Source organism: Carcharhinus amblyrhynchos, chromosome 12 (genome assembly GCF_965287045.1).
Source record: "Carcharhinus amblyrhynchos chromosome 12, sCarAmb.v2.hapA, whole genome shotgun sequence".
NCBI classification, from domain to species: domain Eukaryota; kingdom Metazoa; phylum Chordata; class Chondrichthyes; order Carcharhiniformes; family Carcharhinidae; genus Carcharhinus; species Carcharhinus amblyrhynchos.
Window position 1 is genome coordinate 187,974 of NC_137335.1, and position 19,911 is coordinate 207,884.

A 19,911-nucleotide genomic window follows, 5' to 3' on the forward strand; every position below is an offset into this window, starting at 1 on the left:
ATCAACAAGGCCATCTATGTGCAGATCCACAAGAGATGGGTGAGATCCTAAATGAATATTTCTCATCAGTATTTACTGTTGAGAAGAGAATGGATGTTAGGGTACTTGAGGAAATAAATAGTCATGTCTTGAAGAGTGTATATATTACAGAGAAGGAGGTGCTGCAAGTTTTAAAATGCATCAAGGTAGATAAATCTCAGGAGCCTGATGAAGTGTATCCCAGGGCATTGTTGGAGGCTAGGGAAGAAATTGCAGGTCCCCTAGCTCAGATATTTACATAAGAACTTAAGAAATAGGAGCAGGAATAGGCCATCTAGCCCTTCGAGCCTGCCCCGCCATTCAATAAGATCATGGCTGATCTGAAGTGGATCAGTTCCACTTTCCTGCTTTCTCCCCATAACCCTTAATTCCCGTCTATTAGAAACCTATCTACCTGTGACTTAAATATATTCAGCGAGGTAGCCTCCACCACTTCAACGGGCAGAGAATTCCAGAGATTCACCACCCTTTCAGTGAAGAAATTCCTCAACTCCGATCTAATCTGCGCCCCCCCCGCCATCTTGAGACTGTGCCCTTTAGTCCTGCTATCCTTTCTAAGCGACAAGAATCTCTCTATCTCTACCCTATCTATCCCCTTCATTACCTTATACATCTCTATAAGATCCCCCCTCAGCCTTCTAAACTCCAATGAGTACAGACCCAGTCTATTCAGTCTCTATTCATAGGCTACTCCCCTCATCTCCGGTATCAGTCTAGTGAACCTTCTCTGCACTCCCTCCAAGGCCAATATATCCTTCCGCAAGTGTGGCGACCAAAACTGCACACAGTACTCCAGCTGCAGCCTCACCAGTGCCCTGTACAGTTGCAGCAAGACCTCCCTGTTTTTATATTCTATCCCCCTCGCTATAATGGCCAACATTCCATTCGCCTTCTTGACCACCTGCTGCACCTGCAGACTGGGTTTTTGCGACTCGTGCACAAGGACCCCCAGGTCCTCTGCACCGTAGCATGCTGCAGCTTTTTGCCTTTTAAATAATAATCCCTCCTACTATTATTTCTGCCAAAGTGGATAACCTCACACTTGCTAACATTATGCTCCATCTGCCAGGTCCTCGCCCACTTGCTCACCCTGTCCAGATCTCTCTGCAGACTTTCCACACCCTCCACGCAATTTGCTTTTCCACTCATCTTTGTGTCATCAGCAAATTTTGTCACCCTACACTCAGCCCCCTCCTCCGGATCATCTACGTAAATGGTAAACAGTTGAGGCCCCAGCACTGACCCCTGCAGCACTCCACTGGTCACCAACTGCCAACCAGAATAGCACCCATTGATTCCAACTCTCTGCTTCCTATTAGACAGCCGATCCTCTATCCACGCTAACACCTCACCCCCAACTCCGTGCACCCTAACCTTCTGCAGCAACCTTTTGTGAGGCACCTTTTGGAAATCTAAAAACACCACATCTACCGGTTCCCCTCTGTCTACCGCATTAGTCACATCCTCATAGAAATCCAGTAAATTCGTCAAACATGACTTCCCTTTAATGAATCTGTGCTGCGTCTGCTCGATCAAACCATTCTTTTCTAGGTGCCTCGCTATTTCTTCTTTGATGACGGATTCTAGCATTTTTCCAAGTACAGACGTTAAACTAACCGGCCTATAATTCCCTGCCTTTTGTCTGCTTCCTTTTTCAAACAGCAGCGTAACACTAGCTGTTTTCCAATCTTCCGGCACTTCCCCGGAGTCCAGCGAATTTCAATAAATAATTACTAAGGCACCCGCTATCACCTCTGCCATTTCTTTCAGAACCCTGGGATGCATTCCATCCGGTCCCGGGGACTTGTCTACCTTCAGTCCCGTTAGTCTATCGAGCTCTAGTGACAGTTATTGCATTAAGGCCCTCATCTCCTACCATCCTTCTATCTTTAATATCCGGCAAACAATTTGTGTCCTCCTCCGTGAAGACCGAGGCAAAAAACTTATTTGAAGGCTCAGCCATTTCCTCATCGCACACTGCTAAATCCCCCCTCTCATCTTCCGAGGGTCCAACATTCGCTCTAGCCAGTCACTTCTTTATATATTTGTAAAAACGTTTACTGTCATTTTTTATATTTAGAGCTAGTTTAGCTTCATACTCTATGTTTCCTTTCTTTATCACCTTCTTAGTCATTCTTTGTTGATTTTTAAATCTTTCCCAATCTTCTAATCACCCAATATTTTTAGTTGCTCTGAACGCATCAGCTTTTAATTTAGTACTCTCCTTTATTTCCTTCGATAACCACGGCTGGTTATCCCTTCTCCTACAGTCCTTCTTTACCATCGGAATTTTTCTGCTGAGTACCGAAAAAGATCTCCTTAAAAATCCTCCACTGTTCCTCAGCCGTCCTACCAACCAACCTGCGCCCCCAATCTACATTTGTCAATTCCACTCTCATCCTATCATACTGCCCTCTGTTCAAACAGAGGACACAGGTTTGGGACCCTATTTTCTCATCCTCCATCTGCATCAGAAATTCAAAACATCGATAGTCACGGGCGAGATGCCTGAAGATTGGAGAGTGGCAAATGTTGTGCCATTGTTTAAAAAGGGCTGCAGGGAAAAGCCTGGGAACTACAGGCCAGTGAGCCCCACATCTGTGGGGGGTAAATTGTTGTAAGGTATTTTCAGAGACAAGATCTACAGGCATTTAGAAACGCCAGGATTGATCAGGGAAAATCAGCATGGCTTTGGAGCAGAAAATCAGGTCTCACAAATGTGATTGAGTTTTTTGAAGAGATAAGGAAGAAAGTAGATGAGGGCAATGCAGTTGTTGTTGTTTACATGGACTTCAGCAAGGCTTTTGTCAAGGTACCGCATTGCATTAGGCTAAATCTTCTTGAAAGAAGCCAAAGAGTGGTTGTAGAAGGTTGTTTTTCAAACTAGAGGCCTATGACCAGCGGTGTGCCTTAGGGATCAGTGTTGGGTCCACTGTTATTTGTCATTCATATTAATGATTTGGATGAGAATATAGGAAGCATGGTTAGTAAGTTTGCAGATGACACTAAGATTGGCACACTGGACAGGGAAGAAAGTTATCTCCAATTGCAACGGGATTTTGATCAATTGGGCCAGGGAGGTGACAAATGGCAGATGGAGTTTAATTTAGACAAATGAGAGGTGATGCATTTTGGTAAATTGAACCAGGGCAGGACTTACACAGTTAATGATAGGGCCTTAAGGAAAATTACAGAACAAAGCGATCTAGGGGTACATGTTCATAGCCCCTTGAAAGTGGAGTCAGAGGTGGACAGAGTGGTGAAGGCGGCATTCGGCATGCTTGGTTTTGTCGGTCAGAACATTGAATACAGGAGTTGGGGGCGCCTTGTTGAAGTTGTACAAGACATTGGTAAGGTCACACTTGGAATATTGTGTTCAATTCTCGTCATCTTAAATAAAGGATATTATTAAACTAGAAAAGATTTACTAGGATGCTACGGGACTTGATGGATTGAGTTATAAGGAGAGGCTGGATGGACTGGGACTTTTTTCTCTGGAGCACAGGAGGCTGAGGGGTGATCTTATAGAGATCTATAAAATAATGAAGGGCACAGATCAGTTAGATAGTCAATATCTTTTCCCAAAGGTAGGGAAGTCTAAACCTAGAGGGCATAGGTTTAAGGTGAGAGGGAGAGATACAAGTGTCCAAAGGGGCAATTTGTTCACGCAGAGGGTGGTGAGTGGCTGAAACATGCTGCCAGAGATAACAGTAGAGGTAAATACAACTTTGTCTTTTAAAAAGCATTTAGACAGTTACGTGATTACGATGGATATAGAGGGACATGGGCCAAATGCGGGCAATTGAGATTAGTTTAGGGATTTTGAAAAATGGCAGTATGGACAAGTTGGGCCAAAGAGCCAGTTTCCATGCTGTAAACCTCTTTGACTCTATAAACATCACAAAAACTAGTTGATGGAATCTGTTCAATAGGTAAAGATAAGCATAATAATGCATCGGCGTGACATTCTGATTGACGATACTTTATATCGTAAGAATGCGCAGGCAAGATCAGTGACCATTTTCGCAACAACTAGCAAATGACAGTATGCCTTATTATGGCCCAAATACAGTAGTTAAAGGTTGATGATCAGTCAATAATGTGAAATAATGACCATTTAATAATAATGAAACTTTTGTACACCAAAAATTATACTCAAATGCTTCTTTTTCTAGCTGAGCAGAGTTAGATTCAGCATTAGTCAGAGTACACAAAGCAAAAGCTATTGATCATCCTTCTCCCAAAGGCGTGCGAAATGACTGCACCTACTCCATCAGCTGGAGTGCTACAAGCAAGCAGCAATGATAGCTTCAGATTAAAATGCTTCAGACTTCAAAGGATCTTTGCTCACATTCCGTTGTCCAGTGACAATTTTACGCACAGTAAATTATGCAATGGCTTCAATAATGTAGCTAAGTTAGGAACAAGTTTTCCATAAACATTTACTCATCCTAGAAAGGGCCTCAACTGCATCATAGTTATCGGACATGGTGCTTCTAAAATAGCATCCATCTTTTTAGGTGCTTTATGTAAGCCTTTACTGTCAATAATGAGTCTGGAAAAAGTCACATTTTTCTTTCTTGATATGAAGACCATGTATTTGAAGATGTTTCAATGTTGCTTCTAAATTATTCAAGTACTCCTGTTCACTGGACCCTGCAATTAGAATATCATCCAGGCAACATTGTATACCAGAGACACCACTTAAAATCTGATTTATCGATCTTTGAAATAGGGCTGGTCCAGATGTTATTCCAAAAGGCAATCTCTTATACCAAGTAGACCTTTATGAGTAATGTTGGTAAGCAACGGTTGCAACTCAGTGGCTACATTAATCTGCAAATACGCTTGTGAAGGGTAAATCTTGCTAATTTCTACCCACTTGACAATACAGCAAATAAATCTTCAATTAAAGGAAGCAAGTATTGTTCAGCACACAATGCTGGATTTATGATTATTTTAAATTCGCCAGAAATCCAAACTGAATTATTGGGTTTCAAGACAGATATAATGCAGGTAACCCAGTCATTTATTATAACCAGCTCTAACACACTAGTGTTAACAAGTAATTCTTATTCAACCTTAAGACAAATTGCATATGCATCACTCTTGCTTTGATATTTGGCTTTACCTTGAATTTCTGACTGACTGTGTGGTGAGCCTGTAAGGTTGCCCCCATAATTTCAGAAATTAAAGATATAGCAGCACCAGTGCCAACTGCCATCTTAATGGATTGTCCAGAATCTATTTGATTTATCCTGTAAGGATAAGATGTTCAGTTGGAGCTCTTCGTCATATTTCTGGACATTTTCTTTTTCACAGTCATAATCCTTTTCTTCCATGTTGTAAATTCTTTTTGTAGGATGCAACTTGTTCTTTTTCTGAATATTCTTCTCAGGGCAAGCTGGTCTAGCCCAACAAGCTTTTGCAAGGTGACCCATTTTGCCACAATTCTTGCATTAACTATCTTTGCCCCAGCATTCACTCGTTGGCCCATTTTGGCACATGATGCCATTTTGATTTCTTAAAGGTAATTCCCAACTTGTGGATCCTCATTCCTCTGCCAAATTGTGAAGCCTCTTTAGCAGCCAGTTCCATCAACAATGATTTCCACTGCTGCCTTTAAAGTCAAAGCACGTTCAGTAAGCAATCTTCTTTAAATGGCCTAGTTTTGGAGATCACAAACTAGACGATCTTAAAAAGAATTTTCTAATGATTCACCAAACTCACAATGTTGCCTTTTTAAGGCTGCCACAAACTAAGCAATGCTTTTGCCTTCCAATGGATTCCTTCAGTGGGGGCTGAACTGTTCGCTGATAATCAATGGCTTTACTGAGTGTTCAAGCTCTTCATGTGTTTTTGTCAAGTCATTGTACGTTTTAGTTCCTGGCTTTCTTGGATGAACCAAGTTTCAGAGCAAATTAAAAGTTATAGCTCCTACTGTACTGAGAAAAGCTGATATGAGCAATTTTATTCAATTGTACATAGTACTAAAGACGCTTCAGGAACTACATAAGAACTCCATGGTTTCATAGCATCAGAGAATCCTACAGTGTAGAATGAGGCCATTTGACTCATTGAGTCTGCACTGACCACAATCCCAACCAGGCCCTATCCCCATAACCCCATGCATTCACCCTACCTGGTCCCCCCTGGCACTAAGGGTCAACTTAACATGGCCAATCCACCTAACCTGCACATCTTTGGACTGTGGAGGAAACCAGAACACCCAGTGGAAACCTACACAGACACGGGAAGAACATGCAAACTCCACACAGTCACCCAAGTCGAGAATCGATCCCAGTCCCTGGTGCTGTGAGGCAGCTGTGCTAACTGCTGTGCCACCATGCCATATTTTCTTAATTGAAAGGAACTATGGAACCTAACTGATGGCCATTCTCTTGCAGGCACTTGTGACTCAAGGCTGATCTGTACGTTTCTATCTACCTCGTACTCTTCTTTTTATTCTGGAAACTGTTGACTTGATGTTTTTTTTTCAAATGACCCCAGCTGTACAGCAGAGAATCCACTCTTTCTATAAATATGCCAGATACAGCCTGGAATCCCACTGTTCTCTGATTGGAAAAACCCCCCTCACTTAAAACCACACAGAATTGGTCTTGCTGGCACTTTAATATTTAATCCTGTTGTTGTTCTCCACAATCTTCTAATATTCGAAGCGTGAGGACCTACAGTGATTTTCTTTTCTACTCAGGAACTTCTCTTGATGTTCTCAACGAAACAAAATCCCGTTTCATAACCAATTATTTTTCTGTAATGCCCTAGGTCAAGGTTTGGGATTTTTTCACAAAAAGATGTGGTTTGCACACAAAGATTCAACTAACAACAGATTTTTCCAGTAACTCTTTCCTGTACAGAGTACGAACTGAAAATAAAACAGGAACCTCTGCAAACACCTTAACGATATCACCATCAAAACAGCTTTGACAAAGGGTCAGCCAGAATTGAACTTATAACTCTATTCTCTCTCCACAGATGCTGTCAAAGTTGCTGAGATTTTCCAGCATCTTCTGTTTTTGTTTCCAATCCCAGCGTCCACAGTAATTTGTTTTTACCATCAAATTGTGTGATCGGCTGTTAGAGCTACTTGCAAAGCTTTAAAATATATAACATTATCATTCATCAGAAAGTGAACTGGACTAGTCATATAAATACTGTAGCTACAAGAGCAATAATGTGGGTATGCCGGCGTTGGACTGGCGTAAACACAGTAAAAAGTCTGACAACACCAGGTTTTAGTCCAACCTATTTATTTGATAATATTCTCACTAGCTTTCGAGGGGACAGCCTCTTCGTCAGGTGAATGCTCTGTCTGAGGCCAGAACTCTCCATTCACCTGACGAAGAGGCTGTCCCCTCGAAAGCTAGTGAGAATATTATCAAATAAATAGGTTGGACTAAAACCTGGTGTTGTCAGACTTTTTGCTACAAGAGCAAGCCAGAGACTGGAAATTCTGCAATGAGTAAGTTGCCTCTTGACTCCCCAAAGCCTGTCCACCATCTATAAGGCACAAGGCAGGAGTGTGATGGAATATACTCCATTTAACTGGATGAGTGCAGATTCAACAACACTCAAAAAGCACAACACCATCCAGGACAAAGCAGTCTCCTTGTCTGGTACCCATCACAAACATTCAGTCCCTCCACCATAGTGCACAGTAGCAGCAAGTATACCATGTGTAAGATGCACCACAGGAACTCATCAAAGCTCCTTAGGCAGCACCTTTCAAACCAATAATCACTATCATCTCAAAGGAAAAGGGCAGCAGACACACAGGAACATCACCACCTGAATGCCCTCCAGTTCACTCATCCTGACTTGGAAATATATTGTTGTTCCTTCATTGTTGCTGGGTCAAAATCCTGGAACTCCCTCTTGAGCAGCACTGTGGAATGAAGCCATAGAGACTACAGTGGTTTGCTAAGGCAGCTCACTACCACCTTCTCAAGAACAATTACGGATGGGCAATAAATGCTGGTCTAGCCAGTGAAATCCACAACCCCCAAATTACTTCTTAAAAATATACCTAGCTGAGCCACAGGTAACACTACAGCATGAATTAAGAGTTGCTTCTAATGTCTATTGATAGTGTAGGACAAGATTGTGCTGATTGCTTTGAGGAAATAAATTCTGACTGTGCAATTCTGTAAAATCTGATTTGGCCCTGTTAAAAATTTAAGGTCCACACTACATATTCTTTTGGGACCAGTTTCACTAGTTACTACAAGCATAATATGTATCCCACATGAGAAATGGTTTTCATTTTGCCCAAGAACTAGTCATGTGATAATTCAAGGACTGCACTAAAACCCCTAATTGCACGTGTTAGATGAATGCTGGAATTTTTCCCTAACATTGGGAATTGCTAATTGAGATAGTGATATATACCGAATCATAGGGCAGTAACGTAATCACAGCTACTTGTAAGTGCTATGGGGAGCTGCATTCTTCAGTCATGTGCATGAAATCAATTTTAATTTCTTATAGAGGTACAGTCTCCAGGTGTCATTGACAAGGCAATTACCAAATCATCTCCTTCTGGGCAAGAGTAATGGTGTCACTGTATGAACTCATTATTAAGAACTAAAATATTCCGCTTGAAAATACTTCAGCACGCACAGTGAAGTTCAGAAAGGAGGTATATGGATAACAGACAACTGTGGCAATAGAAAGCAGGGTATTCAAGAAGAGTGAGAGGCAGGAGAAAACACAACTTTTGCCTGAATTGTAATCGGCACTTTCAAGATATGGTTGGCAAAAGGAAAACTCGATTGCAGGGAGAACCAGGATAAGAAATCTTATTGTCAGCCAATTTGTATACTTACCCGACAGTGATCACGTTGCTGTAGTAGAGTCTGAACATCACCTCCAATCGGCATCTGTTTTGTCAGTGCCTCATCTTTGAGATTTAACCACTTGCTTACTTCTTCCAATGACGCCAGCAACCTGTTCCACCGTTCTGCATTGGCCTCCAAGTGAGCTCTTCAATAAACAAAAACAAAATCAAATCTTTATTTCTCAGGATTGAAATGGAGGCCATTTTCTAGCTTTTTAGTCCCCTTATTAGCAATATTTTGTCAAAGCAAAATGTGATACATTTCCAATGCTTGAAAACTAAATAACTGTACCAAAATCTCTACCTATTGCAATACAGGCTTTAATGTGCATGTTTAATTTGATTTGATCCATTATTGTCACATGTGTTGGTATACAGTGAAAAGTACTGTTTCTTCTTCGTTATGCAAAACATACTATTCATAAAGTACATAGAGAAGGAGGAAAGGAGAGGGTACAGATTGTAGTGCTACCACCACAGCTAGGGTGTAGAGAAAGATCAATTTAATACAAGGTAGGTCCATTCAAAAGTCAGATGGCAGCAGGGAAGAAACTGTTCTTGTGTCAGTTGGTACATGACCTCAGACTGTTGTATCTTTTTCCCGACGGTAGGAGGTGGAAGAGATGTGTCCAGGGTACGTGGGAGGTCCATGATTATGCTTTTCCGAGGCAGTGGGAAGTGTAGACAGAGTCAATGGATGGGATGCTGATTTGAGTAATGGATTGGGCTACATTCGCGATCTTTTGTAGTTTCTTGCAGTTTTGATCAGAGCAGGAGCCATACCAAGCTGTGCTTTTAACAAACTGATGCTGACATTTAGCTTTATTATCTCATTTAAAAACTTCTCACTTCGTTAATGCATTTTACTTCTTAAAAACTAGTCTGCTTACATGGCAAGCCAATTTTTTACATTTTGCATTTAGTTTCACACTCAATGGACATGGTTGCAGATTCAATGGGCCGAAGGCCTCTTCTGCACTGTATGATTCATTGATTCTCGACACAAATTCATCTTGGGTGCCAATCCTGTTATGGCCGCAAACTCTCCTGATGGGGCCATAACAGGATTTGCAGCGGTGGCACCTCAATTTGAGACCTTTCCCATTCCCCTCTGACGATGTAATCACATTCACAGAATTAGCGCCATTGCTTCTGGGGGCATGACGTTCCCCCCACTGGACTGATGTCATACCAGTGGGAATCACTAATCACTACTAGTTTTCAAAAACAAAAACCAGTTGTGATGACCACACCAGGGTGCAGAGGTCAGGGAAGACAAGAGTCATGGCAGGGCACTGTGAGGAATAGAAGCAGGTTTTTCAGGGTACCCCACTGCAGGGGTGGTTGGATCCTAATGTCCATGTGGGGGAGGCCTTTAATGCTGTTTTGAAATCAGGATGCCCTTTTCTGTGGATCAGGTCTGCCCTACCTGAATGATGACACAAAATACATTCCCTCGCTTTCTTATGACAAAGTTTCAGAAGATCTGAGTGAAAATCTGGTTGCATTTCTGGGAAGAAACATGTGGTTTTCAGTTAGAACTTGACACTTTTCTAATTTTTGGAAAATCCCACCCAATATGTAGAGATACTAGGGTACACAAATTACTATTTAATTTGATTTTATAAATTCATAATGTTCTATGCATAAAGCTTCATGTTAACATTAAATCAAATACCCTGGATCGAGGTTTTATTAGAATAAACAGGTTCTTGTACGTCATGGATGCAAAATAAGAATATTAATGTTTTGGGCACAGTATGCTGTCTTCCCATTAATAAAACATGCTTCATAGACAACCGAGAATTAGTTTTGGGGCAAAGATGCGAATGCAAAAGACGATGTTTTGGGGTTGTTTTCGTTAGAATAGACCCCACAGTTTGTTATGATCAGCCCCACAGCCTGTGGAAATTTAACCCATTTGTTCAGCAAGAAATTATACATAAACCTTAAACTTCTACCAGCTGGATTACTTTTATTCCCATTTGAAGCAACCCCCTCACTCTCAGACAAAATATTAAAAAAGCTCATCATCTGACGTGACCTTTCTCAGTCATAAGGCTTGACCTTCGCCATCCTTGTCAATGGGAATCATGGAAAAATTCTCCAATTGCTGGACTCATACCTTATACAATGGAAGATGGTGGTGGTTGATGAATGCCAATCAAATCATCCCAGACCATTGTTGCAGGAGTTCCACAGGTCTGTGCCCCCAGTGCAATCTTCAGCTGTTTCCCAATAATTTTTCCTCCATCATTAGGTCAGAAGTGGGATGTTGGCTAACATCACCAGTTGCAAGTTTCCCTCCAAGTCATTCACCATGATTTCTTCAGTTGCTGCCTCAAGATTCTGGAACTCTTTCCAAAGCAGCACGGTGGGTGCATTTATATCACATGAACTATGGTGGTTCAAAACTGATCAACCATGATCTTCTCAAGGGCAATTAAGAATAGGCTATAAATGTGCTAGATTTGCCAGCACTGTCGAAAGCCCATAAACAAATACAAATGACCCTCTCTGTACTATGCCAACTTTTCTCATCTTTATCAAGTAAAATATAATTTCTCATTGCTTTGAAGCTTCAAGCATCAGGCCCTCATCTTTTTCCTCTTCCTGATTTCACCTTTGATTTGAAATCAGGACTCGTTGCAGACACTGATTTGCCAGTGATGTATCTGTAAAAGTTCTGGACAGTTATCTACAACTTCCACTCTAAACCATTCCTTCCAAAGATCTCAAAATTCAAATTCCTTAACTTCCACCTATCCACTTTCTTCTAAAATATTCAAACTTTTAAAAGATAAATTTGTTGTTCCCAGGGACTGTCTGATTTATGTTACCTTTTATTAGTTTGACACTGGTGTGCTGCACTGTCAGTCCTCGGCCCTTTGTCTAGATTTTTCAGTGAAAAGCAATCATCAGAACACCCTGTAGAGTCTACTGACCTGATATTGACTGATTTTGTCTTCAGATCACTCCATCGTTGGTTCATATCATCAAGTCGACACTGGAGCAAGGCAGCCTCCTCTGAATTTCCCAAAACCTTCACCATTTTGTGTCTGTTGCCATCAATACTCTTAAAGATGTCATTATGAGCATCAATTTCAGCCTGGATATCCTGAGGAACGAAAAGTCAATATGGTTAAGATCCAAATTCTCCAAGGATACCTCCTCTTTCAATCTGCAACTGCACATTGTTCAGGTGATAACAATCTGTTTGTGATCTATATAGTTTAACACACAATGGACACCATACAGAAAATATTGGATCCTATCTTAAACATTACAGAAAGTTATTATACTTTCAGCACAACTGATGTTTTACTTTATATTTTCGACAAAACGTCTGGTTATATTCTTAGTGCTGCCATGCCAAATGAGTGCAGCGGGATTACTTATTCCCAGTGATCCCACCATTACAAGATGCAGAGTTAAGCCCTCTTTATCTTTCCCCAATTCAATGAATTTCCTTTTCCTACATCAGCTAACTTACTGCTTATCAAAAACTGGCAGGACAGAGCCAAATTAGGGGCAGCTTTATGTTAAAGGTCCACGTCCACTTAAAACTGCAGCGCACAAACTAACCTCATTTCACACAAGACCAACCATCATCATCACTGACAGACAGTAGACGTTCACCAGGTCACATTATGCTGAACTTCTACCCAGGTCAAAGGTGAAAAGACAAGCATAATGTGTACCTCAAGAAAGGTTTTGTTTGTTAGTTTAAAGAAGTAATCAGCATTATGTCTGGTCATATCAAGGAGATCAACTGGGCTGAGAGTCAGAGACAGATTGTTCTGAGACACTAAAAGACAAACTATTGCAAAATTCAATGACCAAGAATAGACAGCAGCCTCCAAAATTGGCTTATAGTTAAAATATTCTGCATGTCTTTGGCTGAAATATTCAAACCATACAAATTTATTCCAGTAGCTGCGGACCTTCCGAGCTCCATGACTCATCCCCAGCATTTCTGAATCATCTATTAGTTCAAAGTGTGAAGCTGAATTAATTCCAACTCATTTTGAATAGTATGGATCACTTCCAGATATGTGTAACTCAAAGGATTTGCCAATACTTCAGTAAGGGAGGATTAGAAATTGTACCCAGAGTTGGGAACATTAGATCCTCCAAATTTTGAGGTGTCCAGAAACTCAATGTGGTTACAAGAAATTTTGATTCACTGCCTTGAAAAGATCTTTGAATTACACCTATACAGCACTGAAGGCTTGACAATAGAAAGAGGAAATATTTAAATCAAATCAGAAATTCATATCTGAAGTGCACTGATATTTATATATGCAAATATAGAAGAATCCGATTCCTTTTTTCCAGAGGCTCAGTAGAATATTTGATACGCAAAAGAACTAAAGCAATATATTGTTGTCAGATTTAACCAAGTTATCTTCCTGCTCTTTATAAATGCCCAAGAGTATTTCCCAGTCTTTATTTTTATATTGGATTTTCAGCATTTGTAGTTGATGCTTGCTCACTTTATCTTTCAGAGTACTTTGTACAAAATTTACATAACTCAAGTAACAGGAAACACATACTGCTTGATAACTGGAGAATAAAACTGACATCATGTAGTAAAAAGAATTACGACCACAGAACATAAAATACCGTAGGTTGAAGCACGTCAGTCAAGTGTTGGAACTTTGAAAAATTCTTCCAACAACGGAGGCTGAGTTATGTGCCGAGTGTAAAATATGAACTGTCAGTGTTGATGTACATGTTCCGTGAGAAAAAAAGCATCAGTAGTTCAAATTAAATCAATACAAATTTATTTAATGAAATGCAAGGGTAATCTGGACCACAATCATGACATTTTAAAATGGGTCAAATGCATTGTTTTTGACATCCAATGTATATATTTTATCAGATTCATCCTGAGTACTTTGGCTATGGCATCATCATAAAGATTAGGCTTTCGATTTCATAATCATCCCTTCAAAGCAAATCATCTTCGTCTTTATCCAATGAATTGGATATTCCACATTTGGAGCCATCTGATGATTTAATTTCTACACTGGTAGCATCCCAATGATTTGATGATGAAAAGTACACAAAACATGCATATTTCCACTCTCTGTGAAGGCATTTTCTCTGGCAACCATCCACCTATTCCAAAGTTTTGAACCTTTCCACTCCACAGGTCAGGGCATACTGAAATTCTTGGGTATTTCATTTATGTTACCAATGTGAAATGTCCTTTTTTTTATCATGGGATATGGCTATCACTGGCAAAACTAGCATTTTTTGCACATCCCTAATTGCCTTTAGACTAAACATTTCAAATTACAATTGAGAGTCAATCACAATACTATGGTTCTGGAATCACATATAGGCCAGACCAGGTAAGGACGGCAGATTTCCTTCCTTAAACGGAAGACCAGATTGGCCTTTACAACAATCAATGACGACTTTGTGGCCAGTTTATTAATTGATTTAAATTCCACCCACTGCCATGGTGGAATTTGAATTCAGCACCCTGGAGCATTAGAATGGGTCTCTGGATTACTAGTCCAATGACATTACTACTCTGCCACCATCCCTCACATGGTGGAGGTGTTCCCATGCATTTCCTGCTGTTGTCCATTTAGGTGTAGAGGTTGTGGGTTGGGAAGGTGCTGTTGAAGGAAGATTGTTGAGTTACTGCAATGTGTAGATAGTACACACTGTTGTGCACAGGTGGGCTGGAGAGCATAGTTCCAGGGACAGAGTGGACTTCATTCATTAATCTACCTGGTGATCGCCTGCAGTTCAAGATACTACATTCAGGAAATGAAGTCATTTCAATCGGAACTGACAGGAAACGGATGCCCACGTTGGCAATACCCACGCTCTGGTCCAAATGCAATACGCTATAAGATATTCTTGTTAACCTATACTCTCTGGATTTATTTTAGTAAATTGACAGGGGCAATTAGATCACACTAGCAAGTCAGCAAATGTAATTACAAGCTCTCAGGAGTAAAATCCAGACATTGAATAATTCATGCTATGAATGATGAAATGCTAATAGGTCCCAGAATATAGACAGAACTCCTATAAATCGTGGTCCCTGCTGTTACCAGCTGGCAATTATAACCAGAATAGATTCCCCCAGTGCTACTCTTGCAATCCTCCACCATCTCAGTGGTAAATCCTACCCTTTTTTTTAAAATAACACTCAATGACAAATGCAATGCAATATTACATTCACACAAGTATTCAATCTTCCCCACCAACACCACCCCCCCACCCCATCCCCCGCCTTTCCCCTTGATTAAAACTTGTAGAAGTTTGTGGAGTTTAATGCACAGGGCTTATTTAAGAGTAACCACTTAAATTCATTTTCAGATATTCACAGCAGAATCATTAAAAATGGAGTTTCCCATCTTAGGGATGTGCTTTCTGTATTTATTGCAGCATTGCTGCTAATGAATTAGAACACAAATATCAGTACCAGAATCACATCCCGAAATGCATTCTTAAACTTTTTCAACATCAGGACATATTTTGTAGGTTTCTACATAATTAACATAAATGTACTTTGACTTTTACTCCCATGTGGTACATTCATAACGTTCAATTCTGTGCGACATTAATATGGTTGTTAACCCATTTAAACACAAAGGGATCAACAAAGCATTAAAGTCCACAAAGGTAAATCAATGTGGTGGAAATGATGAGTGCACTAACAGAAATTAAACTCATAATTGTTAGAAAAATGAACTGAATGTCAGGCTATAAAATAAAATCATTTTTCTTACTATACCTGTTCAATTTTTCTTAGCAACTCCTGCAAGCTGAAGTTCAGGCCAATCATCGTAATGTCTCACCTTGACACAGCCTACATCTTTCTGCCAAAGGTTGTCGCATTACTGCTGTCTACGCTGCAGTTTTACATCTGCAAACAGAAGATTCACCTCCTGCTTTAGCCTGTCCTAAATTTTGCCATACACACTAAATCTGATTTTTTTTTACATATAAGCAGTTTCACACATCTATCAATTCAAAATAATTCACCCAAAGATACCTAGATCCAGGATGGTGAGTAATCCTCTGCAGCTTTTAGCCAACTTCCATAGTGCTTTCATCCTCTAGCCTTAGTTTAGGCTAAGACTTCACTGATTCCCAATTCCTGTGATGGTCCAGATCTTGTTCCTTTAAAATATTTGCTCATGGGTCCCGTCTCAGTCAAATAGCTGGCCTCAACTGTTGACAGCTTGTGAATCAAAGATAATTGACCAATGATCACGAGAAATTTTGAAAAGGACTTTCCGTACAAAGGTAACAAATCCCTGAGTGGAGTCTATTGTAAACATATATCCAGGTGAATGGGGCTTCAGTCCACAGGGCGAAGAGGGCAACGGCAAAATACTAGACCAGAGCTTAATCCACAAGTAGACACCATTTGATATATCGACAGCTTGGTTTACCCAAGGCCCTCAATTTTATTCCTTGTTAGCAAAAGGGAGGCTGAGGTTCCACTAGCACCACTGTACTTGCCCTGTCACTAGATTACTACACTGTCTACTCTAGTATAGGACCTCCAGCTTTTATTCAACGCAGTTTCAATAGTCTGTAATAATCTTCTATTTTCAGTTGCTGTTTATTATTTTAAACAGCATCCTGCAACCTCCCTGTTCTCTGGAGCCAGATACACTCCCACTTCCTGAGGCCTCATTTTTGGCAGGACTTCAGTCCTGGTGAAATAAGCAAAGAGTCAGACCCTGATTTAATAATGAGAAAACACACAGAAAAAGTAGACTGCAAAATGCCCCTGCTGTTGACTTTTATTTTGAAACCCTTTCTATTGGAAAAGCAAAGATAAATTTTCAAGTAATCATATATCTTGTTTAGTTAATTTTCAGGCAACATGGCAATGATATTCTCTGGCAGGACAAAGTTGAGATGCGTTCCTTCATACTTATGACTAGCTAAATCTGCCAGCTTGTTTCTGTTTAGTTTTTCTCTTTAGAGTTATATTCGTCTACATTTATTTATTTACTGGCACTCGGGGTTCATAAAATACATTTATGCATTTCATGTCATGGAATTAACTTGCAGATTACATTACAGCCTTCAGTGTTATGCAAATTAGCTCAGGCATCTAATTGAAGTGACTAACCTTTAACCTCCTATAGAACTAAAAGTTGGGGCCAATTTAAAGAGAAAGGATTTTAAGGAGACTCTAAATTTATTAAAATTGTCATCGAATAGCAGCTCATATTATGAATTAAAGTTACCAGCAGTTACAAATTTATATATAGCAAGTTAAAATAGCAAATTGAAATGCTTAATCATCCTCCTAGTAAGAGCTATATAGTAAATATGTCACAATGCACTGAGAGGTACTTCAGCCCATGCCATTTAACTGTTTTTATTGCTAGTGGCTCCTGGTTCCTCTGTTCTTATAATGCTTGTTTTTACAACAATATTCCCACAAGGCATTTTTTTTTTTTTTTAAATTGCTATATGAGCTAATATTGGAATTCATCATTCGTTGCCTTGACAAACGTCATAATTGAAATCTCCCTGACACGAGGGCCTTAGGAAAATCAATATTTCTTACTCTGTATGTACCAAATAAAAAACTTGATCATTTCTGTCTGGGAGGGGGTGGCGTAGTGATAATGTCACTGAATTAATAATGATGTGGAGATACCGGCGTTGGACTGGGGTAAACACAGTAAGAAATCTGACAACACCAGGTTAAGTCCAACCGATTTATCTGATATCAAATAGATCGGTTGGACTTAACCTAGTGTTGTAAGATTTCTTACTGAATTAATAACGCAGAGGTCTAGGCTAATGTCCTCAGGATCTGGGGTCAAACACCCAGTTGGTGAAATTTGAAGTCAATTAATAAATCTGGAATGGCGACCAAAGTCAACTGTTGCAAGAACGCATCTGGTTCACTAATGTCCTTAAGTAAAGGAAATCTTCCATCCTTACCCAGTCTGGCCTACATGTGACTCCAGACCCACAGCAATGTGGTTGACTCTTAACTGCCCTCTGAAATGACTTAATAAATCATTCAGTTGTATCAAATTGTTACAAAAAAGTTGATAAAAAATAAACCAGACAGACCACCGAGCCACTAAGGCACTGAAAACAACAACGATAAACCTAGCCATGTCGACCTTGCTAAATCCTCCTTTCTAACATCTGGAGGCTATTGGGAAGGTATTAGTTATGGAAACGTGTCTCTTAAAAAAGCCTAGGTGGTCTTCAGTAGACTAACTACAAGTTTTTTTTAACAAGTAGAACTTTTTATACAGTAAAGGGAACAAGCTACGGCTTATTTCCATGCCTAGATCTTAACTTATCTCTGCTCATTACCAGGCTGATTCCTGGGTCTCACATCACTGTGTGGGTGCTACTGTACTCAGCCACACCCAAAACCTGCATTGCCAGACACATATACTGCACCTCTGACCAAGTCTTTATCAAGTTTACATAGAGTTATATTATTTTACTTCATGTCTTACATTATGATTATTTTCATGCAATTACACTGCTGTTCCCACATTATTGCTCGAATTATATTACTGTTATTAATGTATGAGCAGGTTCATGTGGTCTGGAGGCCCATCCACCATTCACGATCAAAAAACACCATTTTTTTGATCAGTGATTGTAGTGATCAGCAGTAGCTACCCTAAAACAGTTTTTGCTGGTGGAAAAACATTGTATTTGTCTTCTTGGTGCTTCTTCCTCTTCTTCTGTGTTACGTGGGCCACCTTGACGTATACGGGCACTCACCTTTCAACAAAAGAACTTTCACTCCCAGCTTGTCACTAAGTTTTTGATTTGTTATCTCTTCAGAAATGTAGGGGGTGATTCTCCCAAAACAATAAGTACCCATTCGACAGGAATACAGAAGTTTTTCCCACTCGTTTTTGGGTGAGCTGAATGGATTGAATCTCCGGCACTCTGTGCATCACGAAGTCCCGAACCCTCTGTTTTTTATGGCTAAGCCAGTTCTGAATCCATTTGGCTAACACATCCTTGATCCCATGTGATTTAATCTTCTGCACCAGCCTGCCATGAGGGACCTTATCAAATGAATCAAATTGAAATGCTTAATCACCCTAGTAGGAGCTGTATAGAAAATATGTCACAACGCACTGAGAGGCACGTCTGGTGTCTTTGTAACATCTCTGAACTTAATAGAACATAGAACATAGAACACTACAGCACAAACAGGCCCTTCGGCCCACAAGTTGCGCCGACCACATCACCTACCAACCTACAGACCTATCTATAACCCTCAATCTCATTAAACCCCATATACTCATCCAGAAGTCTTTTAAAAGACCCCAGCGAGTTCGCCTCCACCACCACTGACGGCAGCCGATTCCATTCACTCACCACCCTCTGAGTGAAAAACTTACCCCTAACATCACTTCTGAACCTCCCTCCCCGCACCTTAAATCTGTGTCCTCTCGTAGCGACCATTTCAAACCGGGGAAATAGCCTCTGAGAGTCCACCCTATCTATTCCTCTCAACATTTTGTAAACTTCTATCAGGTCGCCTCTCAACCTTCGTCTCTCCAGGGAAAAGAGTCCCAGCTCCCTCAACCTAACTTCATAAGGCATGCCTCCCAGTCCAGGCAACATCCTTGTAAATCTCCTCTGCACCCTTTCAATAGCTTCTACATCTTTCCTATAGTGAGGCGACCAGAACTGCGCACAATACTCCAAATGAGGCCTGACAAGGGTCTTATAAAGTTCCAGCATTACCTCCCGACTCCTAAACTCAATCCCTCGATTAATGAAGGCCAGTACACCATACGCCTTCTTGACCACCTCCTCCACCTGCGAGGCCGATTTAAGAGTCCTGTGGACCCGGACCCCAAGATCCTTCTGCTCCTCAACACTACTCAGACTTCTGCCCTTAATAGTGTACTCGTTCATCCCGTTGGTTCTGCCAAAATGGACGACAACACATTTATCCGCGTTGAAGTCCATCTGCCACTTCTCCGCCCAGTCCTGCATCCTATCTATGTCCTGCTGCAACT

The 19,911-nt window shown here is 40.6% G+C and overlaps 1 protein-coding gene across 5 annotated transcripts in view; it reads right to left on the reverse strand.

The window, feature by feature from the left end:
• utrn (utrophin) overlaps positions 1-19,911 on the reverse strand; it is a 517,764-nt gene that overhangs the window by 170,718 nt on the left and 327,135 nt on the right. For all 5 annotated transcript variants that reach the window (XM_080199920.1, XM_080199921.1, XM_080199919.1 and 2 more), the window contains 2 exons: positions 11,842-12,014; positions 8,886-9,042 (listed from right to left, as the gene is read on the reverse strand). In XM_080199920.1, the coding sequence (XP_080056046.1) occupies positions 8,886-9,042; positions 11,842-12,014 (330 nt within the window). The remainder of the gene's footprint in view (positions 1-8,885; positions 9,043-11,841; positions 12,015-19,911) is intronic.